Below are 25,846 nucleotides of genomic sequence, written 5' to 3'. Positions count from 1 at the left end.
CCCGTTTTCACTAGCTATTACAAAAGCGCTCTAATAGCCTCTGGAGTAAGTTTGTTTTAGTCAGAATGATTCTTACGCTGAAAGGGCGTGGCTTCGACGCTATGGAGTTTTCCTGCACCTCCGGAGCAGGGTCGGCAGGGCGGTGTGCGGGTGAGGTGCTGGGTGCGGACGTGCTCAGGTAAGGCTGGGCTAACTGCACTTCCACCCGTAATTAATGTTCAAGAACGGAGCTGGGCCGTGAGCATTCACGCGGGGCTCGCCGCAGTGGGTGGCAGAGGCTTCAAGAGCGTGGGCCCGGGAGGAGGGCGCACACAGGAGGCGGCCCAGCAGTCCCTCCAGTCCTCGCGCCTGGCCCAGGGCGTAGTGGTCTGTGGAGGTGTCAGGCCCGGAGGTCAGGTCCCGAAGACCCGACTGGACCCTGGGTGTGCTGGGCGGCTGCCTGTAATCCCAGCCTTGGGAGGCAAGAGGCCTGGAAACTCGCCGAGTCCGCGCTGGGGTTTGATTGAGAGGCCATGACAGAGAAGATGCTTCCAGACACCGCCCGCCGTTAACACGCATGCGCACGAGGCCGCGCAGGCAACCAAACGAAACCTCTCGCTGCAAACAACCCGCCTGCGCCCACGCGCGTGCCCTACACTAAAGGAAAGAACTGACTCAGCATCCTGGTTCGCGTGCGTTGTCAACACAGGCCGGTGGTTGTCGCCGTTATCCTGGAACTCGGGAGGCTGAGGCAGGCGGCGCTCTGGCTAGTCTGGTGTACGCAGCAAGGCACTGTCTCTTTGAGAGCCCAGAGCTGCACGTGGGTGCGTGCTCTTTGAGTAAAAATGCCCTTGGGACCTTGGTTTAGGTGCTGTGTTAGACAAGAAAGGTCTTGGCTTGTTTTCTCTAATTTAAATGAAGGCGGAAGGTCCAAGTTCCGGGCAGATTGCTGGGATGGCCGAGCACCCCCAGTCCTCTGCCAACCGGCTGTTCCCCGAGGCTCCGTGAAAACGGTCTTTCCTAAGCACGCCCGCAAGGGCTGTTTGCATACTTTAGGACTGTGGTTCCGCACGTCCATTTTTCCCGGGCTGGGAATTGAACCAGGTGTCTGTGCGTGCTGGGCAAGCGCTCTAAGCAGCTGAGGTCTGTCTCCAGGCCCTAACCGTTTGAAAAGTCCGTTAGGAGCTGGTGGTGCAGCTGTTGGTGACGTGCTGGCCTAGCGTTTAGGAAGCCCTGGAGTCAATCCTTAGTACCGCACAGACCTGCAGTCCAGCCCTGGGAGGCCGAGACGTGATCCCCAGAGCCAGGGGACTGGAAAGACTGGCTGGGTTAGCCTGGCTGCTGGACAGAAGCCTGTAGTATCAGCCCACAGAAGAACCAGACGTTCTCGGCCGCACAGGAAAGTTAACACTCTCCAGGGACAGGGGACCTTGTCTCAAAAACAAATATTTTTAAGTTTTATTGAACACAGAATAACATATCTGAAGTAGGCTTTTCTATGTTACCGATGACTTGGGAAAAAGTGTGTGTATTCACGGGGATGATTCGCCCTGATCTTTGGAATACACTGCTAACCACTGTGTGCGTGCGCATTCCTGCCTCCCGTGTTTGGACCGTGCTCCTGCGCTTGCTCCAAGCTGCAGCTGTACCCAGGTGGAAGTAGCCAGAATTAAATCCAGGTCTGCCTCTAGAGATTATTTTCACGGTGTTAGCAACTGAAATCTCGAATGGGGCTGGCAAGATGGCGCTGCCAGCACAGACACTGGGGACAGAGAACTGATCTGCACGGTGAGGCTTGACCCAAGCCTTCCTCTGAACTGGACCTCTGGCTCTTACACAGGACCTGTTCGTTTTCTACCAACCATGTGTGGCTCCAGTCCCAAGGCAGCCACTTCTGGTCTTTAAGGGAACCAGGCAGACAGGTGCTGCACATACATGCAGGCAAACACTCAAACATAATTTAAAAACAAAACAAGAACAACCCTTGCCAGCTGCAGTGGTACACGCCTGTAATCCCAGGACTTGGGGAGGCAGAGGCAGGTGGATCTCTGAATTCCAAGGCAGCCAAGGCTACACAAAGAAACCTTGTCTTGAAAAAGAAAACAGAACCCGAACATTCCCTGTGCTAGGCAAGCTATAGCAAGCTGCACCCACAACCATCCCATCTCCCACACAGCTGATTAGTGTCTTCAGCAATAAAAAGAAACTCTGACCAGTGACCTAAGTTTGGGTACAACATTAGCAAATTATCAGATGCCAGTTCACTTAAAGGGACTTAGCTCTAATTTAGAATCAAAACCATCTCTTCACAAATAAAGTCCTTCTCTTTGGGACTCGAGGTGGCGCAGTGGCTAGCAGACGCTGCTCTCTGCAGGACCCAGGTTTGTACTCACAGGTCAGGGAGCTCACAGCTGCTTCGGAGGATCGGCCAGCCTCCGCCCTCCCTGGCCACCTGCACTAACGCCCATCTTTGGATGTGTATTCACAAGTGTGCTCTGAAGTGGAAGAAAACAAAAATATTTAGTTTCCTTAACTGGGAGTTCACAAACATCTGAAATTCAAGTGTTCTTCCTCTAGTCAATACCATAAAACTGCCCTGGAAATCTTTTAGCTAGCAAAAGGGCAAAGCTGGAAAGCTATTATTTAACTTTTCTGGCTCATTGACATTAAAATGCTATGAATTTTTTTTCTTTTTGCCTATAAGCTGCTGTTCTGATGATAACTGAATGCTCTCTCATAATGCACTTAGTTTCTTGGTAAGCCTTGCCTCGGTTTTATTTTCCTTGTGCTGGGTTTGCTGCTTCTGTAAACTTGTGGTTTTTCTGAAAGAGAAGATTATAGTTCTATTTGAGTTTTAAAGAAAACCCTGGCAACAGAAAGCGTAGTGCTGACGTCATACACAATGGACTACAGGTTAGGGATGACATTTCAGCATTTTCTCTAATGATCCACTTCTGGGGTTCTCTACTGCTTGTGGACACTTGCTGGTAAGGAGGCTGACTTTACAAGTCTGACGTTTTTCTGATTTCACTGCTACCTAAGCACCGGACCCTAACCCTGGCACCTTAAAGGACTAGTGAAGTGCCAGGGCTGTTCCCAGCATGGGTAGTTGAGCCCTGCATGTTCCCATCTCATTCTCAAAACGAGGTAACACATCTGGGGAGTTCCCCACGATGCGCCAGTGCGGCACGGGAAGAAACACAGGGGACCACAATGAAGCGTGCTTCCATTTATTCAACATACTGCTCTACATGAAGTGTAAACAAAGGCCCCAGCGCCCCTCAGGGTCCCTTCACGCGCTCTGCTTGGCCGCCAGCCTCTTGTCTCTCTCCTCGGCGATGGTGAGGCGGATGCCTTTCCCGCGGGGCAGGGAGATCCACGGCTTGTTGCCTTTGCCGATCACGAAGATGTTGGCGAGGCGCGTGGCGAAACCATTGCCATTGGCATCTTTGACGTGCACCACATCGAAGGAGCCGGGGTGGCGCTCGCGGTTGGTGATGACGCCGATGCGCCCCAGGTTGGCGCCTCCCGTCACCATGCACAGGTTGCCGGTGTCGAACTTGATGGTGTCGGTGATCTTGCCGGTGTCCAGCGAGATCTGCACGGTGTCGTTGACCTTGATGAGCGGGTCCGGGTAGCGGATGGTCCGGGCGTCGTGCGTCACGAGGTGCGGGATGCCCTTGGTGCCCACGAACACCTTGCGCACCTTGCACAGCTTGTACTTGGCCTCCTCCGGCGTGATGCGGTGCACCGCGAAGCGGCCCTTGGTGTCGTAGACCAGGCGGAAGTTCTCGCCGCTCTTGTCGATGCTGATGACATCCATGAAGCCCGCCGGGTAGGCCACGTCGGTTCTGACCTTGCCGTCCACCTTGATGAGGCGCTGCATGCAGATCTTCTTCACCTCGTCGCCCGTCAGGGCGTACTTGAGTCTGTTCCGCAGGAAGATGGCGAGCGGCAGGCACTCGCGCAGGCGGTGCGGCCCGGCGGACGGGCGGGGCGCGAACACGCCGGTCAGCTTGTCCAGCATCCAGTGGCGCGGAGCGGCCACACGCTTCAGGTGCTTCTTGGGACCGCGAGCCATGGCGAAGCAGGAGGCAGCAGGCCCGTCCCCTTCCCGGAGCACGACCGAGTGAGGCCCGGTGCGCGCGCGGCTGGAGAGGCCACGCCCATCCGGGTCTTTTTCCGGGGCGGGACTTCCGGGCGCCCCCTGCTGGCAGGAAGCCGGAAGAGCGGAGCTGAGAGGGCCCTGTGGCCTTTCCTGCCAGCACTCCGGAGTTTAGCAGGGTCTGTGCTTGGCCGAATGTAACGAGATGAATGTGATGTGCCGCCTGCCTTCAGGGACAGTGCGGGCTGTAGATCAAGAAAACTCACTCGAATACATGTTTCATACTCTTCTTTTTATTACTTTTATTTCTGTAGTGGGCATGCGTGTGCATGATACTCCTGGGAGTTCATGCTCTCCTGTTGTGCGGGGCCTGGGAATTGAACTCGGGTCCCTAAGTTTAGAGACAAAGTGCCTATACCATTCTAAGCACTTTAATTTTCTTTCTTTCCCTCTTCCCTCTCTCTCTCTTTCTTTTTCAAGACAGGGCTTCTGTGTGTAGTCTTGGCTGTCCTGGACTTGATTTGGAGAGATCCGCGTTCCTCTGTGCTGGGATCACAGGCATGCGCCACCTGAGTGCTGGGATTACACTCATGGCTGACTTTACCCTCTTCATCTTCTCTCCTCCCAGATATCAGCTCTAGTTTCCACTGTGTACTCCAGTGTACTCTGCTGCTTCCTGTTCACCTCTGTGAGGCTGGCTGGCCCGACATTTCGTGGCTCAGTGACTTTATCAACCCAGCCTCCTCTCCTGTGGTTTCCCACTTGGATGTTCTAAGTCACCCCTTACACAGGAAAGCATAAAGCTTCAACCTCAGCACCCCTTCATGCACTGACCTTTGATGGATGCTCATTGAAAGTTCTTTCAGAACTTGAACTCATACGTACAAAAATAGTTGTAGAAGAATTTTAATTCAGAACATGGCTGTTCTGGCAAGAGATCATACCCAAAAACCTTCTAGTCTGTGTGCTCTGGCTGGAATACAAACAGACACACCTTTAATCAGAGGCAAGCAGAAATGAGTTAAAGGCCAGCCTGGTGTAGAGCAAGTTTCAGGTAAAGAAAAGCTTAGGTCCAGGCGTGGTGGTACACACCTTTAATCCCACACAATGAAGGTAAAGTTTGTTGGTAGAAGGAAGCACCCATGTTTGAAAGTGGTATCTATTTGAGTGGCAGAAACAGTGACGAATCAGAGAAAGACTTGACAGAATGGGATACGCCCAACTCTCATGAGATGAGAGAGGGAAGGAAAGCTACTTAAGAAACAATGCAGAAAGAGAAAGGAGGTTTTTACCTAGGACATTAATAGAGAGACAGGTTGCAGAGAGAGAACTCAGATGGAGACTGAATGAGACAGAGAATGAGAAGGAGCCAGAAGATTAGAAAAAATGGCTGGAGTTAGTTTGAAGCCAAGCAGAGCAATTCAGAAGCTGAGAGAAAACCCAGATTGAATCAGTCAGCTGGGAGAGGAGTTTGAGCCAGAACAGTTGAGCTGAACCAGCCAGCCCAAAGTTCAGAACGAATAAGAAAAGGTGAGTTCAGCAGTGAGCCTCTGAGATGACAAAACACAGAGGTGGGTGCATTCCTGAGCATGCTCAGTCTAAGGATATAGAGACATTTTAGAACATGCTAAGTTCAAGGTCCTGGAGAACATGTCTTCAAAGTCAAAATTTCAGAAAGTATCTCTCAGCATGCTCAGCTTTCAGTTTGGAGTTGATCTGAGAATGGAAAGGACACCCTGGATGGGCAGAGAGTTGTCAGTCTGCAGTCAAAGGTACCTGCTTTGCAGACGGAAGGCTGGGATGTGAGAGAGCATAAGTTAAGGAACTCACTTCGGGTAATCTTGATCTAAAGGTGGATAAAACGCTTCATTTGACAGCAGTCCCCCATGCCAGTGCTAAATCACTGTACCACAACATTCTCCTGTGCCAGTGCCAAGTCACTGTGTACACTGAGCTTTCAGTTACCTCTTCAAAGCAGAATATCTGCTAATGTTTCCTTCCTGGGTGCCATGGCATCCTTTTCTCTTGAAACTTGGTTTCTTTGTGTTTTTCCCCCAGTTATTTATTATTATTCCAGTTATTATTTTTTCCAGTTATTTATGATGTCATCACTGATAAAATCTAGAAATTACAATCTTTTAGGGGCTCTGAGGCTATATAGATAGTTTTGTTTTGTTTTGTTTTTTAATAGAGGAAGAAAGCAGGAGCCAGTAGTCTTGATGTGAGCCATGAGCACAAAGGACAGAAGCCTGGATCCGAGGTTCTTATTCCATTGATTTTGTGGGGGCTTGGACCTTGTTATTGTTGCTGCTTTCTGTAGCTTTCTAAGGAATGTGCAAACTCCATGGAGAATTTGGCTAAAATTCAAGTGTCGATAGCCAGGTTTGGTGGCACACGTCTCTAGCCCTAGTATAATAGAGGCTGGGATAGGATGATTGCCATGAGGCCATCCTGTGCTACATACTGAGTGCCAGGGCAGTACAACAGACTACTTAGTGACACCCTGTCTCACAAATAAATAAGCACACAAATAAGTAAATAAAATGTTGAAGTGGCATGTTTTTCTTATGATTGAAATGCATCACTGAGAAATCAGGTTTAAAAATTATTCTACTTTTCTGGTCTCATGGAATTATTCTGAAGGGTAAACAGGGCGTCATATTTCACGCAGAACACATGTCTGGCGTGCACGGTTGCTTGTTCTTACCACTGCTGATGTTGGTCATTGCTCAGGTCTCCCCATCGGCTGTAAGAAGTCGTCAGGCGGGAGAGCCTCCTGCCCAGCTCTGGGGTGGAGTGGAGGAGGAAATGTAGAGAACAGAGCCTGTGGCACGCTTTCCGCCTGTCCAGTGCTTCTCCAGAAGTGGCACCGTGTCATATGTCTCATTTTGTCATTTCTGTGGCTCTACGGCTTAAAATAGAAACCTTGACATACTGCTTTTCCGCCAAGAATCTCTGTACCATTTTTGGCTTATGTGACTTCGGGATGTTATATTTTGAGAGTAAATTATCTGGTGCCCTTAGCCCACCTTCTTGTGGAAATGGAAATTCACCAAGAATGTCGGAACCAGAGAACACATTATAAATGTGGCTACTGAAAATAGCCGTCATAGCAAGCCATCAAAGATGATGTATGGCAGCGCCATCTAAGTCTAACCGCAAGAAAAACCTCTGTGGCTTGTTTTATGGAAAGGAAAGCCATGTCTAGTTTTTCCAGTGTGAAACACGGTGCAGAGGGAGCTTAGAAATGAGGCCTCCAAGAGCAACCACCTAGGAAGCCTGGGCCCAGCCTCACTCTTGCTCTCCTCAGCACCGGGATCCCTGTCTGTTTCCTTTACCTGCCTGCTGAGAGTTACCCTGCATTTCTCAAGACACAGAAGTGCCAAGGGATAGTCTTGGTTTAGTTTACTTGAAAATGACAGTCACAAGGAGGCACAACCCAGAGAAGGATGTGTGCCTTTGTGCTACTACTCTGGGAATCATAATCCAGCTGCCCAAACACAGAAGTCTTGGGCTACCCCAGTAAAACATCCAGATACAAGAACACGTGCACACACACATGCATGAACACACACATGCATGCGCGCACACACACACACCATGCGTGCACACACACACACACACACACACACACACACACACTGTACCATTCCAGACTCTCTAATGCCCAGGCAGGGCCAGCCGCTACACACCCTGCCATGGCAGCCACAGTGTTCCTGGCCTGGCCTCATGCAAACTTTCTGCTGCTCTGGAAGATGGACCTGTCCAGAAGTTGTTAGTAGCAAACTATTTGGTGGCTTGCCCCCTTCTCGCTTTCTCTAGTCATCAAGTGCTTGGATAGCCAGTTGTGAGCACGCATGAACCAGAAAGAGGACAAAGGGAGCACGGAGGATGAGCAGCTTTGAGTGGAGATGTCGTTCCTGCAGTTACAGAGCGTGTGCTCCGCGGCAGGGACCACACATCTTCCCTGAGCGGTCTCGGGTGGACCCTCCTCTGCAGGAAGCTAACCCACTCGGGTTTCACTGAAGAGCAACGTCTGGACTAAATTTTCTCTCCAGTGAAAGGCCCTCATTTAAATGCAAAGCTTAAGAGAGAAATCCTTTGAGGGAGAAGCGGATTAAAAAGGAGTAAAAGAAAAATGAAAAGCATTAGGGAAACCGAGGAGGAGGGAAATGCCAGTGGGATTACGTGATTGGGTTCAACTTCTTTTCTCTGCTTTGAAGTGGACAAGCTGCACAGAGGGGCGTGTGGACCCTTTATGTTTTCACAGGGAGCTTGTCAAGCTCAGCTCTTGCTTCTGGTCACAGAAGCCAGTCAGTGCTGGTCACAAAGCTGCAGTGGGAACTGTGGCAGATGCGGGGTGGCCGCTAATCTCTGCCCTTCTTGAAGCTGACATCCTGGCAATTTAATTTGTTTCCTAGAACAGACAGTAAGCAAGTGAGCAAATTCTTCAGTGTGTAAGAGGGGCCTTTGATCCACCCAGAACATAATCTTGGTATCCTTGTTCTTCAGGGACACTTGTGAGGTGGTTTATGCTTTGAAGACATTGTACCCCTCACACTTCATTAAGAGGTACACCAGAGTCTACAGGATAGTCAGGGACAGGTGGGACGGCAATGTTTATCAGAGCTAACAAAGCAGGGTCTGGTTTTATATGGTGTCTCTATTCCTTGCAGTGTCTCCACAGAGTAGATGTTACCACCTTTTAAATGAGCAAAACGAGCGCACAGAGAAATGAAGAAACCTGTTCCCGCTTCTCAAGTTGCAGGTGGCAGAATGGGGTGTTGAATGGGAGCCCAGGTGCTCTGGCTCCAGAGCCAGCCTCCGGGCGACTTCAGAGCCCTTCCCGGACTCTTCCCAGACTGTCTGCCCAGACACGAGTATTGTGCTGCAGATGCTCATCTTTTTTTTTTCCTTGTTTTAAAATATTTTTTTACATATTACACTTTATTCACTTTGTATCCTAGCTGTAGCCCCCTCCCTCATCCCTTCCCAATCCCACCCTCTCTTCCCATGCCCCTCCCCAAGTCCACTGATGGGGGGATGTGTCTTCCTTCTCTTCCATCTGATCCTAGCCCATCAGGTCTCATCAGGACTGGCTGCTTTGTCTTCCTCTGTGGCCTGACAAGGCAGCTCCCCCCTCAGGGGGAGGTGATCAAAGAGCCAGCCACTGACACATGTCAGTCATGACAACCATGTCAGACACAGTCCCTGTTCCCCTTTCTAGGAAACCTACTTGGACACTGAGCTGCCATGGGCTACATCTGTGCAAGGGTTCTAGGTCATCTCCATGCATAGTCCTTGGTTGGAGTATCAGTCTCAGAAAAGACCCTTGTGCCCAGATTTTTTGGTTCTGTTGCTCTCCTTGTGGAGCTCCTGTCCCCTCCAGGTCTTTCTATCTCCCGCTTTTTTCATAAGATTCCCTGCACTCTGCCCAAAGTTTTGCTGTGAGCCTCAGCATCTGCTTTAATACCCTGCTGGGTAGAGTCTTTCAGTGGCCCTCTGTGGTAGGCTCTTGTTGTGTTCCCTGTGTTCTCCCTCTTCCAATGTCCACCCTGTTTGCCTTTCTGAGTAAGGATTGATCATCTTATCCCAGAACCTCTTCTTGTTTATCTTCATTAGGTGTACAGATTTTAGTATGATTATCCTATACTATATGTCTAATATCCACTTATAAGTGAGTATATGCCATGTGTGTCTTTCTCAGCCCTTTTGTCTTTTGTATACAGGAGGGCTACTTATTTTTTGAGTTAATTTTGTATCCAGCCATTTTATTGAAGGTATTTATCAGCTGAAGGAATTCTCCAGTTGAATTTTGTGGCTCACTCATGTATACTATCATGTAATTGGCAAATAGTGATACTTTGACTTCTTCCTTTCCTATTTGTATCCCCTTGATCTCCTTTAGTTCTCTTATTGCTCTAGCTAGGACTTCAAGTACTATATTGAAGAGATAACGAGAGTGGGCAGCCTTGCCTTGTCCCTGATTTCAGTGGGATTGATTTACGTTTCTCTCCATTGAGTTTGATGTTGGCTGTAGGCTTGCTGTATATTGCCTTTACTGTCTTTAGGTATGTGCCTTGTATCCCTGATCTCTCCAAGACTTTAAACATGAATGGGTGTTGGATTTTGCAAATGCTTTTTTGGCATCTAAAGAGATGATCACGTGGTTTTTCTCCTTCAGTTTGTTTATGCGGTGGATTCTCCTCTTAAGATGCTCATCTTCCGTTTCCTGTTTCAGGTGTCTGACAGGAAGCAACAGGAATTTCCTGCTCACCCTGAGACCGTTTTTAAAACGGGCCATTTTGGTCATCAGTTATGTAAGTATATAATATGTGCAGCAACTCTAGCTAATAAGGGGTGTTTTCAGTTAAACTCAGGGGCGTGCCGTTTAATACACTTACTGCCAGCATCGTCTCGTAAGGAAGGCTTGCAGGAGGTAGATGTTACTTTTGAGCACACATGGAGATCTGATGGTGCAGTGCAAATGACACAGGGTCTAAAGTCCCTCTCAGAGTGTTTTTGGAGTGAGCTGGTTATATCAGTTATGTATGGCTGCACATAGTCTCCAGGCCCGGGACTCAGATGCATAGCTGCGACCACTTACTGCTCGCCTAGTATGGAAGCTTAGCTGATGGGTTCCTGTATTGTGCTTTGGGGCCAGAGCTACACAGGCAGGCTTGTCTGTCAGCCTTAAGGGGAGGGGACAACTGACTCCAATCCTTGAGAGAGGGTCAGAGTGCGTGTACAAAGATGGGCGAGGTGTGGGTGGACATTTCATCGGGTCTCCTCCTTCCTCCAGGTGGCTGTCATTTTGTATTTCCGCCTGTGGATAATGGGAGGAACTATGCCTCTCTTCTCAGAGCAGGACAATCCCGCTTCCTTTTCACCCTACTTCCTCACGAGGTCAGTGGCGTACATTCCGTAAATGCACTTGGGACTTAGTAGTTTTGTTGGACATTTTTATTGCCATAAATCATTTGTACAAAATAGCAGGTCTCCTTGTAAATGAGTTCATCCATGCTGAATCCTGTTCATTAAGGTTAGACCACAATTCAGCTTTGCATTTCAAGGAAATAATAGTCATAAACTAGCCAGTATGAGGTCAGAAAGGGAAACACTTAATATGTTCTTTTCAACCGAGTTGTTTTTTAATGCATGAAAATTTCAACCATTCTATCTTACCTGTGAAGCCTGAGGAGCCAGATGCTGAGGTGTAACCTACTAGCTCCCAGAGGCAGAGAAAGCACCCAGCTGACCTTCCTCCTTAGCCAGTGTCCCAGAAGGAAGACTCCTGAAGCCCAAAACGCAAAGCCTCCTCTCCCCCTCCACTCTGTCCTAAAGACCCTTCCCCCAATGCCCCTCCTTCCTGTTTACTCCCTGTCGGCTGGTTCCTTGCTTGGCCTCTTGACCTAGGGTTAACTTTATTTAATGTAATCTTTGAACAGAAAGCTCCTGGATTAAAGGTGTGTGCCAGGGCTGAGCACCACAACTAGAAAACAGGATTTTATAGTTCACAATCTTCGGGTTTGTAGTGGGATCAAATATCCCGCAACACCATGTGACCATCTGGGCAGGGTTGTGGCTATGGTTTTCACCGGTGCTTCTGTTTATTTGGCAAGTATTTTATTAGATGCTGCTGGTGTGTAACACACACATCTATTGAGTGGTTGTAAAACAAGCTCTACAGAGCAGAGCACAGAGGTTAGGAAGTAGTGTTGACGCGTGTGCCCGGTGCACTGGGAAGTGTCCACCCCTACCCACGCTCACCTGCTGTGCTGTACTGCTAACGCTCTAAGACACGGTCACAGTTACAATTCACATAGCTTCAGACTGTGTTCTCTGGAGTGATTTATGCAGTAACATGTCATGCTGATCATGGATGCTATAAACACCCTATAATGTCATCTCACTTTAATGATCATTGTATGGAACTGGCCTTTGCTATTCTGGTGTCTATGTTTTGTAATATACTATAGAGCACGGGGAATCTTCTGTTTTGGACAGGGGCTCACTGTACATCATGGCTGACATATCCTCAACTTCTGATGAGTCTTAAAACTAACCCGACGAGTGTCTGAGTTTGTAGGTCTTAGAGATGACAGAGTTTTGACCTTAGTTTACATTAGGCAGCAATCTTTGCCCTAGCAGGTTAGTGTATGTGTTTTAATCAATATACTTCCTTACTTGTTTTTGCCTATATGAATTTTCTTGTGGTGTGTGAGGGCTTTCTCTTTTCATTGCGGGTATTTGTCTGTCTATTTTATCCTTTGGTGCTGAGGGCCCGGTTAATGCAGGTCAGCCTTCTCCCACACTGTAAGGCCTGTACCTCCTTCCTCATGCAGACCTTTTGGTTAGCACTCAAAAAGGATGTCTTCCAATCTGACTGACATGTTTTTATAATAAGTGTCTCTTTCACTACTTTGACCCTATTTGTGTTCATGATCTTGAATACCATTTCCTAGATCTCTCACATTGGCTTACCTCTTAAGTATCATAAAAGCCTTGTAATGTTGTTAGTATCAGACATTTTCAAACAGCCGTTCAGTCTTAAGCCTGCCATCTCACATTTAGCTCTCTGGTAATGCTGCCTGTCCTGTTAGACCTGTCTCTAACATTCAGTCTGCAGGCTCTTTGTCTGGGTATTTTTAGGTGTGACAATTCATGGAGGAATGGGTCTGGTCTGTGGCTTCTTCAGTGGCTACTCTTTCTGCCTGGTGGACCATCTGTCTTAGGGGCACTGCTGCTGTGAAGAGACGCTGTGGTCACAGCTCTCACAACAGAAAGCGTTTGGTTGGGGCTGGCTTGCAGTCCAGACATTTTGTCCACCGCCATCATGCTGTGGAGCATGGCGGCATGAGGCAGATTCGGTACTGGAGAGGGAGTAGAGTTCTGCAGCCAGATGGGCAGACAGCAAGAAGAGAGAATGAGCCATGGGTGTGTCTCGAGTTTCTGAAACCTCAAAGCCTACTCCTAGTGACACACTTCCTCCAACAGGCCACACCCACTTCAACAGGGCACACCTCCTGGCAGTGCCCCTCCTTCCTGAGCAAGCGTTCAGATCTGCGGGTCTGTGGGCCGTTCTCAAACCACCCCCCCCTTCAGCTTTGGGGTGATGTCCTTTAATGTTGTGGTGTTTTCCCTTCAGCTGTAGGGTAGTGTTGCTTGTCTTTGTAGTTATTTCCTACCAGTCTTTCTGTGTATGAACAAGGAGACCCTGTCAGTTCCACTGTCACACGTAGCTCCCGCCATGACCCAGCGCCTCAGCCAGGGTGGAGAGAGGAAGCAAATACTCAGGTGGCAACTGAGCATTTTATTTGTGTCCTATGCCACCAGCAAACCTCAGTGCCTGGCCCAGGCTCCTAGTGTCAGGATACTGCATTGGATCTCTAATCATGGCCGCCTTAGCTGTACCATCCCGCCACCAAAATCTTCTGGTTGGTGGCCTAATGGCAACAATCTCTTGTAGAATCCACGGTAAAATTAGGACTTTGGCCAGATATTTTCAGGTCTTGCTCCTTACTCCTGAGGTACAAGTTCTTCAGAGAGGTCTGAAACATTTCCAGCAGCGTTTGCCATCCAGCTCTGGTAATTCAGTCTGTAACAGCATGAGAGAGTGGAATGTCTAGTAACCCACCTTCATGTCTTCTCCCTCCTGTCAGAGTTTTGAAACGGGCTCACTTGTAGCCCAGGCTAGACTCAAACCCATAGCAATCCACCTGCCTTGGTCTCCCTTACACTGGGATCCCAGACATGCACCACCACACCTGCCGTTATTCCTCTGCATCTATGTTCTTGAGTTGCAGACTTCAAGATCTCCCATACAAGTTACTTTTCTTGACACTGAGACCAAAAACCCTGGCAGAAGCAGCTGACGAGGGGAAAGGCTGCAATGACAGTGGAGAACCCTGGGCCATCCGCATTCCTCTGGGGTGGCTGCACCAGAAGAGCTGTGCCTGCCTCCAGCACACCACCTGGAGTATACACTTTGCCCCTGGCACGCTGCTGCCTCTCTAGCGGAGCTTTCCTGTGTGTTCCTGCTTCTGCTGAGCCAGCTCGTGATCACCCGACTTGGCTGTCTGCGCTGCCTCCATGGGGTCTGTCCTACTGCTTCCAAATTGGTCATTTGGGTTTGCCAGTCTGCCTTAGCTGCACAGTCCTGCATTTATCTGTTAGGACAACAGGACAGTATTCTTCAAACTGTGTGCCGTGAGCCACAGACCTAAGTCCCTCCTAATTCTTCAGGTTGGGAGTCCCACAGTAAGGTGGCATCAGAGTCGGTAAGCGTGAGATGTCTGTTCCTGAGTTGTTCTCTCCAAGTTCTGGTGTTTTTCCGTGTGTGTGTGTGTGTGTGTGTGTGTGTGTGTGGTACAGGCAGGCAGGTATGTGCATGCATATGGAGGGTACCTTCAGGCGTCTTTCTTCAGGTGCTGGTTACCTTGTTTTTGAGGTAGAGCTTCTCACAGCCACGAACTGGACAGGTAGACTGGGCTGAGCTGACTGGCAGGCAACCCCAGGACTGCCGGGCTCTGCTCTCAGCGGTGGGATCACAGAGCGTCGAGTGCCGAGCGCAGCTTCACCTGGGCGCTGGGTGATGACACCGGGATTCCTGCTTGCATGGACAGCAGTGTTTTGGCTCTCCCAGCCCTGATGACAATTTTGTAAGGAAGCAGTCCTGATGTATGAGACTTTCTCTGTATTAGTTATTTTTCTTGACACTGGAGGAAAACCCTTTCAGAATCAGCTGAAGGGAGGAAAGGCTTATTTTGGCCCATGCTTTCCAAGGAAAGCTTTGTGGGGTAACTTAATCCATGGCTCTGGGAGCAGGTGGTGGCCAGCTGTCCCAGGGAGCTGAGGGAGAGGCCAGAAACCAGGCCAAGCTGTAAGTCACAAAGGCTCACCTCTAGTAACCCCCTGTGAATGGTTCCACAACTTCCCAAAGCAGCACTGGGGTCTGGGAACCAGTGAGCCTGTGAGTGGCACTTCGAGTTCAGACCACGACAGCGCCCTCATGACCTCGTGGTAACAGAATCTCCAGGAGTTGCACTGGAGGGCAGGGCTTCTGTAGATGCCGCCTTTCTGGCCTGATTCGGTCCCATGCCACTTCCTGTACTAGATATGTAAGCTTAGTAGGACTTTCACAGTTAGCTTTCCTTCCATGTCCGAGCACACAAAGGTTGCTTCCTCATCAGAGGAGGCTGCTCGGTCTTTCTCCAGTTAAGATGGCTGGGGTCACCTACTGCCTGCTGACTTCGACAGTCCTTGTGACTCTGCAGACGGCATGTGTCCTGTTTAACTGAACGGAGACAAGAAGTCACCACGTTGTAATCATGAGAAAGTAAGAGGCAACTTATGTGAGGAAGCTCCTTCCCCGTAGGTAGTGTAATTTGCTTCTCTACTATTGTGACAAAACCCTGTGACGAAAAGCAGCTTGGGAAGGAATGCTTTATTTCATCTTACAACTCACAGGCCATCACTGAGGGAAACCGAGGCAGGTGCTCAGGCAGGAGCCTGACACACACCATGGAGAAACACTGCTTACTGGCTTGCTCAGCCTGCTTTCCTACAGAGCCAGGCCTGCTTTTCTAGGGATGACACTGCCCACAGCACACTGCAGCCCGCACATCAATCAGCAAACAAGAAAATGCCCCACGTGTATCATTTTCCTGAGGCAATTCCTCAGACCGGGCATTCGCTCAGGCTCCGGGGAGACCATCTTCAGGCAGCTCCATCATCTGCCGCTCGTGTTGCTGAGACCCCCCCCTCCATGGGTCTGTTCACAGTTAGCTCTCACGTGTCGTGCTCCTCCTGTGCCCACTTGGCATTCCTAGTCCCCAGGATTTAGGAGGTTGGCGATTCCCGATATTTTTAGGAGTCGGGTCCTGTCTACTGCTGCACTCCGGACATTCTTGCCCCTCCCACCTCCCTGTAAGCCCAGCCATCCACTGGCCTCAGCTTGTTCAGCTCCTCCTTGGAGCCTCAGTCTGTGTTCATGCTTCCGGTCCTGCAGTCCCTCTCTTCCATGTCTTCACCTCTGCGTCTTCTGTAGGGCCTTGCTGAGGCTTCTTAGTCCTGAGAGCTGCCCACTGCTTTCAGATACGCTTCCTTGTGGGCTGTCCTCTCATCCCCTTACACATGGGGCTCTTTGCTTTTGTTTCTGGAGGCAGGGTTTCACTGTCACCTGCAACTTGCTGTGGGCACCAGTCTGGCCCTGCCAGGGTCCATCTGCCCCTGCCTGCCCCTGCCTGCCCCTGACCCTGTCCCTGCCTCTGCTTCTACCTCTGCCCCTGCTTCTGCCTCTGCCCCTGCACCTGCAGGGGTGCAGATGTTTCTCCTGGAGCTAGGAAGGCCCATTTCCCTGGAGAGACCCTGTTGTCATGGGCATCTCCCATCAAGAGAAGTTGATCAAGAAAATCCTGAATCCCCCACGTCATCCACAGTGCCGTTTCCTGTCTGTGGCAGCTCTGTGAGCAGGAGGAAGACTTTTGTGCTGATATCTTCACAGACACCGCTCATAAAAGCAAAATCTCGGGACAAAGGACCAGGACCAAATGCCTAACGCTTAGGTGATGTTAGCATCAGTTTTCAAGAGTTCATAGCAGTAGTGTCTTTCACAGTCAAGAGAAAGACAACCCAATGTCCACTGACTGGAGACGAATGCATCAGTTGGAGGGATGTTGTATGGCAGGGAGAGAGGCTGAGGGTCCACAGTGAAGAGGACACTGACTCCAACAGCAGCCCTCTTTATGTAAAACAAGCAAGAGTCACTGCTTGGTCTGGTTTTGTTGAGATGTCATCTGGACAAGGAAGTGAGGTGAGTTCATCCCCTTTCTTAGCCAGAAAGGTTCACTCAAAGGCAAGGATATACCTCATGTGTATTTCTGCCTTTAAATCACTAGTTTTTTTCCCCTCACAAAAACGAAGAGTTTGGTTTCCAGAGCCACAGTTCCAGTCAGGGTGCTTGGGGTGTTCTTCCCAGGAAACTGATCCTTTCTGTGTGTGTCTGCACTGATGCCTGTCACTCTGTGGTTCTGAGACAGGGCCTCACACTGCAGCCATGGCTGGCCTGGTGCTCACAGTGGGCTGGGTCCTCTTCTGTCAGGGCAGTCCCCCATCTCACACTCACAGAGCAACCTGGTACAGGCACGTCCTCAGCTGAGGCGTCTGTCTTTGCTGGCTGTTGAGCTAACCATAACAGTAGCCCAGGCTGGCCTTAGACTCGCAGTGGTCCTCCTGCCTCAGCCTCCCAAGTTCTGGGATCCTAAGCCTGAGCCACCGCTTCTGGCTGTGGAACAGTCCAGTCTTTCCTGGGTTCCCAGTAAAAATGAATCACTGCATTCTTTACACGGAACTTCACTTCCCTGGGTTGCACTTCCGTTCTGTTAGCAAACATTTTAGTGGTTTCCCTCCTTTTAATGGGATTTATAATAGAAAGTGGGTAAGTAATTCATTTTGTTTTTGCTCTTGATTTAAAGAGAGAGAGAGAGAACCCAGCAGGGCAGAAATATTGCTCAGGCTATTTCATTTCTGAATTTTTAGCAATTTGAATGCAATTCATGGAAAAGGAGTTAAAAAGAAACCCTGTAATTGTTGATTACAGTTGGCTCAAATAGCCCTCCCTAAAAGATAATTAGCTTTTGGAGTGATTCCAAATGGCTTCTTTGTTGCTTATATTTGCAAAGCATTTTTTTTCACTGCTAGGTCTGCGTCTTCGAAAGATGATCAGAATCCATGCAAACTAGGAAGCAGTGGCCGCTGCTGCTCTGTGATTTTCTCTGTTCTCAATAAGATTGTAACTTAAAAATGAATCTTAGTTCTCTTTTAGTTGGTACAACATCACAGTCCCAGAAACAAGCAGGAGAAGGAACGTGAGGGCAAGTGGACGTGAGAACTTCAAATAGGAAGCCCTGCCCAGAGTAGGCAGACCTTCTGTGGGCCAGAAGGGGCCGGGGCTGAGGTGTCAGTGCAGCTCGCCACCTCCCTTCCTCAGGTTCTATCCTCAAAGATATCAGATACACAAAAGGAGAGAAGGCGGCCTCTGTGTGCAGTTTCTGCCCCCACGGCCCTTGGCCATCTGCTTTAGTCATGCTCCTCCTCTCGTGCCCTCTGAGCCCGCTCAGACTTTGAAGCAATTCTAAGTCGCGATTTTGATAACTCCAAGTTCATCAGGGAGAGTGGCTGAGGGTCCACAGGTGTAGAGGAGCCTGACTCCAGCCGCGCTTTTATGTAAAGAGCCACTGCCTGTGGTCTGCTTTTGCCCCTGTGTCCGTCACAGACATTTATTTCATGTGGCGTTTTCACAACTTTAAAACTTGATCAGTCTCTGCATCCAGCTTTATTTCCCATTAATATTATAGTTTTTCCAGTTTAGTATGTAAGCTTAATGATGGCTCCTTGAATTAACCTTTTCCTTAGTTACTAGGGTTGTGATAAAATTCCCTGACAAAAGCAACTTGAGGGAGAGTTTAGTTTAGCTCAGAGTTCCTGGGCACTTCCACTGCGGTGAGGGCGTGATGGTGGCTGGAGCCTGGGGCAGCTGATCAGACTGGGCCCAGGAAGCAAAGGACTGAACGTTACCACTCAGCTTCAATCCCCCTTTGTGTTTAGCCCGACTGAGGCTGGGGAATGCTGAGACACCCACTGTTAGGTTGGGTCTTCTGCTTCAGTTCACCTCATCAAGATAATCTCCTGAGGTGCACCAAAAGGCTAACCTAAATTAAACAACTCCTCACAGATGGACCTGGAGCCTGTCTCTGAGGTGATTTTTATCCTGTCAGATTGACAATCAGCACTAACCACCGCAGCGTCTAAACAGAGTGCCGCGTGATGGCTTAGGCCATTTCAACTTAATACAGGTCCTCTGGGACATGTGCTTGTTTAGGAAACTACTCATTGGCTCCGTGGTTTCCCCCACATCCTGGACATTGGGTCTTTGATAATGTCATATAACGTATTCTGTTGGTTCTGGCGTGGATTCTGTAGCAGCAGTTTGTCTTAGAACTGGTTTACATTCAAGGTTTTGCCTCTGTTGTAGTTTTGACAGTATTATTTCTTCTTGGCTATATTTCTATTAGGGGTGTATTAAACTCTCTGTCTCTCTTGGTGACATTAAAATGAATTAGTGGGTTCTAGGTGCCCATCTGAGACAGGTCTCACTCAGCAGGTGCCCTAGCCTGGCCTCTGACTCATGGCGGTCTTCCTGCCTCAGCCTCTTGAGTACTGGGGTTGTAGGCACCTGCCTGATCTGTCCATCATACAGTGAGCTGCATTCCCTGCCTCTAACCGTATTCATTAGCACTCACTGATGGCTACCCTGCATCAATTTATTTCAAGCAGAAAAGACTAAGTAATTTTAAGAGATGGGTGTGAGTGACAACTGCCTCGTCTGTGAAGCAGGTAGCTCAAGCATCCGCCCATCAGGCCGTGCAGAGACTTTCCACTGAGCTGAAGGGAGGGCCTTCACATTCCATGCATGGAAAGCAGCCCTCAGTGGTGCCGCTGGTTTGCTGTGGGATGGCATTCTCGGGTGACAGCTCACAAGCCCAAGACTAAGAAGGAGTCAGTCTTTATTTGCTGTTTGCTTGTTAGCATTTTAGTCAGAACTACGAGAGAAGAAAGTGGTAGACAGAACTGTTGACGCAGTCCGGCTCCCGTGTATCTCTGTGTTGTGGTCTGAGAGTCAGCAAAGGGAAGTCTTCCTCACTGACATGGGAGGATTCTCACTGCAAAGTTTGGAGGGAGAAGAGGCGATGGAAGAGGTTGGCTTGGATTGTCTGAGCTCTTGTTGATGGTTTCAGGGTAAAGTAACACTCAGCCACAGGACTTGTGATAGCGGCTTTTCCTGTTGCTGTGAGGAAAGTATTCAACAAGAAAAACTTACGACGGGCTTTTTTGGTCCACCCTTTGAGTTATTGTTTTAGTATGTGGGGATGGCTGGGCGGGGCTTTCAGGCATCTGGGAATACTGTGGCCACAAGCAGGAAACACAGAGACATGGGCCGGTGCTCAATTTAATTTCTCCTTTATATTTAGTCTGGCACCCAGCCCAAGAGTGCTGCTCTCCAAATTCAAGACGGGTCCTCCCACCGCATTTAAATCCCTTTGGAAATGTCCGTACAGACGCATGCACAAGCGCGACTCCTGGTGATTCTAACTCCTGTCAAGGTGACTCTAGGTTAGCTGTCACAGAAGACAACAGAAATTCTGCTGTGACCTCTGTGTCAATCCAAGATCCTCCTCTGGGAAGGGCTTCTCAGGCCCTGTCCTCGTATGACATCCATCTCACTTTTCCTTGTTCCTTCCCGGTATATAATTTCCATTATTGTAGCATATAGTGTCTGGAGACAGGATGTTCCCTGCTTGTTTTTATTTAATAGCATATGGGACTACATTGTCCATCACGTACAGTGGTGAAAGCAGGTTTTTAGTAGTAACTTGACAATAGGGGAAAGATGGAAGTCCGTTTGATTTGTATGAAGATGCTACCCTTATCTGCCTACCATCAGACACTGAATTAGGAGCCTGCTCTCCACAGCACTGGAGACGGATGTTTTAGCCTTCCTCATTGGTTGGAGTTTAAAGTGTGCCTCTTACCTGAAGAATGGTAATTCTGGGTTTGTCTGTTTAACATAGGCATGTGCACATGTGTGTATGTGTGCTTGTGAGTAGAGGAATGCACGTGTGTTTGGAGGCCAGAGGCCAATGTCTACCTCAGAAACTGGCTGCCTCTATTGAGATGGAGTCTTTCATTGGCCTCGGGCTCACTAAGGAGGCTTTGCTGGCTGCCTCTGTTGAGATGGAGTCTCTTGCTGAGCAGGCTTTGCTGGCTGTGGTGTTGCTCTACGGATTGTCCTGTTTCCTCATCGCCAGCCGATAACACTGGGGCCCCTCAGAATGCCTGGCTTTCTAAAATGAATTCCAGGGTCCAGATGTTTGTATGTCAAGGGATTCTGCCTGCTAAACCAGATTCTTTTCTCTTCGTCTTAGTTTTAATGTATACACAGTTACGGTCCTCAGCCCCTTTCACAGTCTAGGATGGAGGCCTAGAGAGGCCTCTTAGGTGCTGACTGAGACAAGAGCACATTCTCTGTTAGCCGTGCAGTTCCTCAGGTGAGCATTTTAATGGCGGCTGGGGTGGACAGATCATCTCTGGAAGTGGTTTGTGAAGCCGTGTAGCGGTTGCTCACATCCTGGTGTGGAGGTTTGGATGGCTCCGTTCCGTGCTGAGAGCCCTGAGGTTCTCAAGGACCTTGAATACGGCCTAATGGCCATGCAGGCTAACTGAATGAAGGTGAACTCACTTCCCTCTAACCTGGAAATGCTTGAGTAGAATGCCGTGTTCTTCACCTTAGAGCCTAGGCAGGAAGTGGGTTAAGAACCACCACTGTCTTCCTCACCCGTCCTCTACCCTGCCAACTGTGAATAAGAGGTCTGCTCTTTTTGCCGCAGACATTTTACTGAAATAGTTCCAACTGGGTCAGTCTGTTATCTAAATGATGAGATGTTTTCAAATGTGTCATGGGATTCTGGACAGTTGCAAGATGAGAAGGTCTAGACGACAACCAGTCTCTACAAAGCAAGAGCGTGATTACCGTGTGCCCTCATCGGGATTTCCTTCCTTGCATTTATCCCATTGCTTTTATGTGTGTAATCAGTTCAGGTATCTGACGTAGGACTTGTGTCTAACTTGCTTTCTGCTGAGGTCAACACCCAGCCCGGCGGCTGGAGGCTGTGAGATAAGTTCCAGGTGATGGGTGTAAGGATGGTGCCTCTCCCCCTTCAGAAGTGCATGCTCTTCCTCCAGCTGTGGTAAGCAAGTGTCTGTAAAGTGCGGGAAGTTGTATTTCACAGCTGTTCTCCTCACAGGTTCCTTACCTATTCCTACCTCCTGGCCTTCAATGTGTGGCTTCTGCTTGCACCTATCACCCTGTGCTACGACTGGCAAGTGGGCAGCATCCCTCTGGTGGAGACCATCTGGGACGTGAGGAACCTGGCTACCGTCCTCCTGGCAGTGGCGATGGCCTCGCTGAGCCTGCACTGTGTGGCGGCCTTCAAGGTAATCTCTGAGAGCAAATGGATTCTTGTAGTGAAGACACACTGCCTCTCACTACTGCTCCTCTTCTTAATGGGTCTGGGTCAAAAGCACGTGTTACTCACAGCACTTGGCAAGCTTTCCTCATAGGTGATATGCATTTAGAAGACTTCAGCAGGGCTTATAGGCCATGTTCACTTTAATTTTATGATTTCTCATTTAAAAGATTTATTTGTATTTTTGTGTCTCTATGTGGGTGTGCCTGTGTGTGTATAGGTGCCTGTCATGGCCAGAAAAAGGTGTCAGGTGCCCTGGAGCTGGAGTTACAGGTGGCTGTTAGCTGGCCACCTGGGTGCTGGTAACCAAACCCTACTCCTGGCAGAGCAGCAGTCTTAGCCACTGAGCCACCTCTTCAGGTGGCTTATTTAAATATTTATGTATGTTTGAATATATATATATTCTAGATAACTTTATAGAAATAAAAGTTTCCTCCTGATACGGTTGGCTAATATTGGAGGGAAGTTATTTGATACAATGTCATAATGAATGAAATCTTAATAAATAACATATTTACAAATGTTTAAGATATGATTAAGATTTCATATCTACTCTTATATTAAATTAGATGTTTTTTTCCAGACAGAAAAAAGTATAAAGTTTAACAAAATTATTAAATTAATTGATTTGAAAAAATGATCAAGGGTAGAAGAAACTGGAAAATGGTGGTAGAGACATTGTCACTACATTGATGGAACGCCTCTAGTCTGGGTGCCCTCGTTTTCCAGACTGAGTGAGAAGAGCTCCCAGGCCTGCTGGTGGGAAGTAGTTGATTGGGTTGTGAGGAAAAGCCAAGGCAGCTGCAAGTTTTGTTTGTTCAGTGTCTTGAGACAGGGACTCAATTGTAGCTCAGGCTGACCTTGAACTCCATTTGTGTCTGAGGCTGACCTTGAGCTCCTGATCCTCCTGCCTCCACATCCGGAATCCTGGGATTACAGGCAGGTGTGGCCAGGCTAGCAGCGAGGATCTGAGGGGAGACAGAAAGTGAGAAAGCTGGAGAGAGCTGCCCAGAAGCCTCTCCATGGCTTTGTCAGACTGCTGGGCCGTTAAATGTGTGTGTGAAACCCTTGGAAGCTGAGGATTCTGGGGCGAGCCCGAGTGAATTCTTCGCCTGCACACTGGGCCAGCAGTGGAGAGAGGGCACAGTGTCAGTTTTCTTTGTATACCTTTTCAAATCACCGGCTGCCACAGAGCCAGCGAGGCACAGCACAGATACCCAGAGTTCCACCCAGAAACTAAAACCAAACAAAGAAACAATAATAACCGTTTTCAAATTCTGACCAAAAATCTCAGGACTGTCAAAAATACAGGGCTGGAGCTGCCTCAGCTGTCACCTTCATGAAAGCAAGACTGAGCTTGGACGCAGAGCTGCTGTGGCAGTCACCTGCTGCGTTGGCACCAGGGAAATGGAGACAGGAGGGTCTGCTGGGCAGACTTTCTAACCAGTGAGTGGCGTGCGTTCATTCCCCTGAGGTGTGTTGCTGATGCAGGCAGCAGCTTCATCTTAGCTTTGTGCAGACTTCCCTGCAGTCACTGCCCTGGGTTCATTCCCAGATACAGAGCTCACCCAGCCCCGTGTCTCCCTCCTTCTATCCCCTTTCTCGCTCCTCCTGCTCGCCTTCCTCCTGCTTTTCCTCTCTCCCTCTTCCTTCTCTTTCTCAACTTCCACAGTTTTCTGCCTCCGTAGCACTCTTCAGTGCTTTCCCTTCACCGGCACTAAGGAACTACGACCTCATATGTAACCTTTTTCCGAGGTGAGTTTGGAAGTAAACTTCCCTTTTTCTGTGGCGCAGTGAAGCCTGCTCAAAGACTGCTGCTCTCCCGTGCTTGGTGTCACGGTGCTCTGTTCTTCTGTGGTCCTCTCGCTTTACACTTGGGAGCACACAGCCGAAGCGGAAACCTGGCTTCTCCGCTGGGGGAGAGGACCCCAAGCCCTAGGGGGAGGAGGCCACGGTTGGGGTCAGCTTGGCCTCCTGCATCTGTTCCCCTTCCGGAGCCTTCCTGCCCTGGGCTGTGAGGTCAGGCCAGGGCACCATGTCCCTCCTGACACAGCACAGTAGCCCTCACAGGGGCCGCTGGGCACACGAGTCCTAGCCCCGAGAGCGGCACAGCTTAAACCCAGGAGCACAGAAGAGCTCCTGTGTGCAGATAGCAGGGGTGAGAGAGAGAAAGCCACTGACTGCCCCTTTTGTCTCTGTGACTAAAGACCCGTGCTTGCGGTCAGAATGGACATAAAGTGACTGTTCCTCTCCAATGTCAGCCCTCCCCCCAGCTGCCTTACTCCCCAGTGACAGGAAGCATCTTTAAGGTCTGAAGGACCCAGTGTTTGTAGCTGCTCTCTGGCTTGGAGGAATGCGTCTTTAGGCCCGCAGTCTGGACGTGCAGTCCATTTTGGCCCAGCTGTGGTGGCGAGAGGGTGAGGCCACCTGCTCACATCAGGACAGATGGGAAGCAGAGATGGGCAGGACAATGAGGCCTTCCCCCAGCAAACCACTTCTTCTAGCGGACTCTGCCTCCTGAGTCTCAGCCTCCCAGGATGGGTACAGACACTTAGACATGCTCATGACAGTCCCCATTCAAATCAGAGTCTGCAGAGCCGTGGATTCGGATGCCACACAGGCCAGCGGGGAACCCGAGCCAACCCTGTGGGAGAGAGGGGCCTCCTGTGACATGACCTCCTCTGCAGTTGTCACACACCTTCGCAGCTGCCTCCCAGTCCCCTTGAAGCTGGTTGCTGCATCTCTGTTTTCCTGTGGCGAACAGTGGAGCAGGCAGCATTAACACTGCATCTTCTTGTCCTGCGGCTGTTGGGAACCGGAGGCGGGTAGCCAGGCCTTCCCCGGCGTTTCTGTGTGTGGACGCCACTGTGCCCTCCTGCCTTCCTCTGCAGTGAAGCCCGCACACCCTGTTCCCAGGTGCCCTGCGTGTGCTCTGCCCACCCCAGAGCTGTCTGCTCTGCTCTCAATCTGACCCAGAAGCTCTCCACATCGTTTGTTACTCCTCTGTCTTCTTTGCCATCGCAGTACAGCCGCATTAGCACAAGTCGCCCTGTTGAGTAGGGAACCAACCTGCCCGTGCTCTGATGTGTGCGCTCCAGTGGTTGGGACACTCGCCAAGTGTCTTAACCGGAAATCAGTGTTGTGTAACACTAATGGCAGTCGTCGTGCGTCACTGCCTGCCTTGTGTCTTTCTCTTGATTTGTGTGCTGAGTGATTGTCGGTGAACTTTAGTGTCCACAGTGAATGCTTTGATTTCATTGTGAAAGGTAATGTTCACTTGCACGCGTGTGTGTGTGTGTGTGTGTGTGTGTGTGTGTAGCTGTGAGCACACCTGCAGGACAGGCTGAGACTGAGCATCTTCCTCAGCCACCCCTACCTTATTCTTTTCTTTTTTACTGAGCCTGGTACTCACTCGTTAGGGTGTCCCACTAGCAGGCAAGCCTCAAGCAGCCCTGTCTACCCTCCCTGCCGTGGGTTACAGGCTGTCACTGCTGTGCCCAGCTTTACATGTGGAAGCAGGGACCAGACTCAGGTCCTCATGCATGTGCAGAAAGCATGATGCAGACTGCATCATCTCTCCAGCCCTGTGACCTTTCCAACACTGATGTTTTTCTTAATTTAATAAGTCCCCATGACTACCTGTTACCGTGTAGATGTGTGACACCTTGATAATTTT

General features: G+C 49.6%; 2 protein-coding genes across 6 annotated transcripts in view; one reads left to right on the top strand and one right to left on the bottom strand.

Moving 5' to 3' along the window:
* Tmtc1 (transmembrane O-mannosyltransferase targeting cadherins 1) overlaps nt 1-25,846 on the top strand; it is a 173,161-nt gene that overhangs the window by 68,450 nt on the left and 78,865 nt on the right. For 4 of the 5 annotated variants that reach the window (XM_060384532.1, XM_060384531.1, XM_060384530.1 and 1 more), the window contains exons 6-8: nt 10,326-10,404; nt 10,887-10,990; nt 21,949-22,138. In XM_060384532.1, the coding sequence (XP_060240515.1) occupies nt 10,326-10,404; nt 10,887-10,990; nt 21,949-22,138 (373 nt within the window). The remainder of the gene's footprint in view (nt 1-10,325; nt 10,405-10,886; nt 10,991-21,948; nt 22,139-25,846) is intronic. The other variant, XM_060384533.1, reaches the window with a different exon arrangement.
* On the bottom strand, nt 3,196-4,158 carry LOC110562287 (small ribosomal subunit protein eS4, X isoform-like). Its single transcript, XM_021659007.2, has one exon. The coding sequence runs from the start codon at nt 4,058-4,060 to the stop codon at nt 3,272-3,274; it is 789 nt and encodes a 262-aa protein (XP_021514682.1). The 5' UTR covers nt 4,061-4,158; the 3' UTR covers nt 3,196-3,271.

Source organism: Meriones unguiculatus, chromosome 5 (assembly GCF_030254825.1).
Source record: "Meriones unguiculatus strain TT.TT164.6M chromosome 5, Bangor_MerUng_6.1, whole genome shotgun sequence".
Classification (NCBI taxonomy): domain Eukaryota; kingdom Metazoa; phylum Chordata; class Mammalia; order Rodentia; family Muridae; genus Meriones; species Meriones unguiculatus.
The sequence above is the reverse complement of the archived record's forward strand: the minus strand, read 5'-3'. Positions and strand labels throughout refer to the sequence as shown.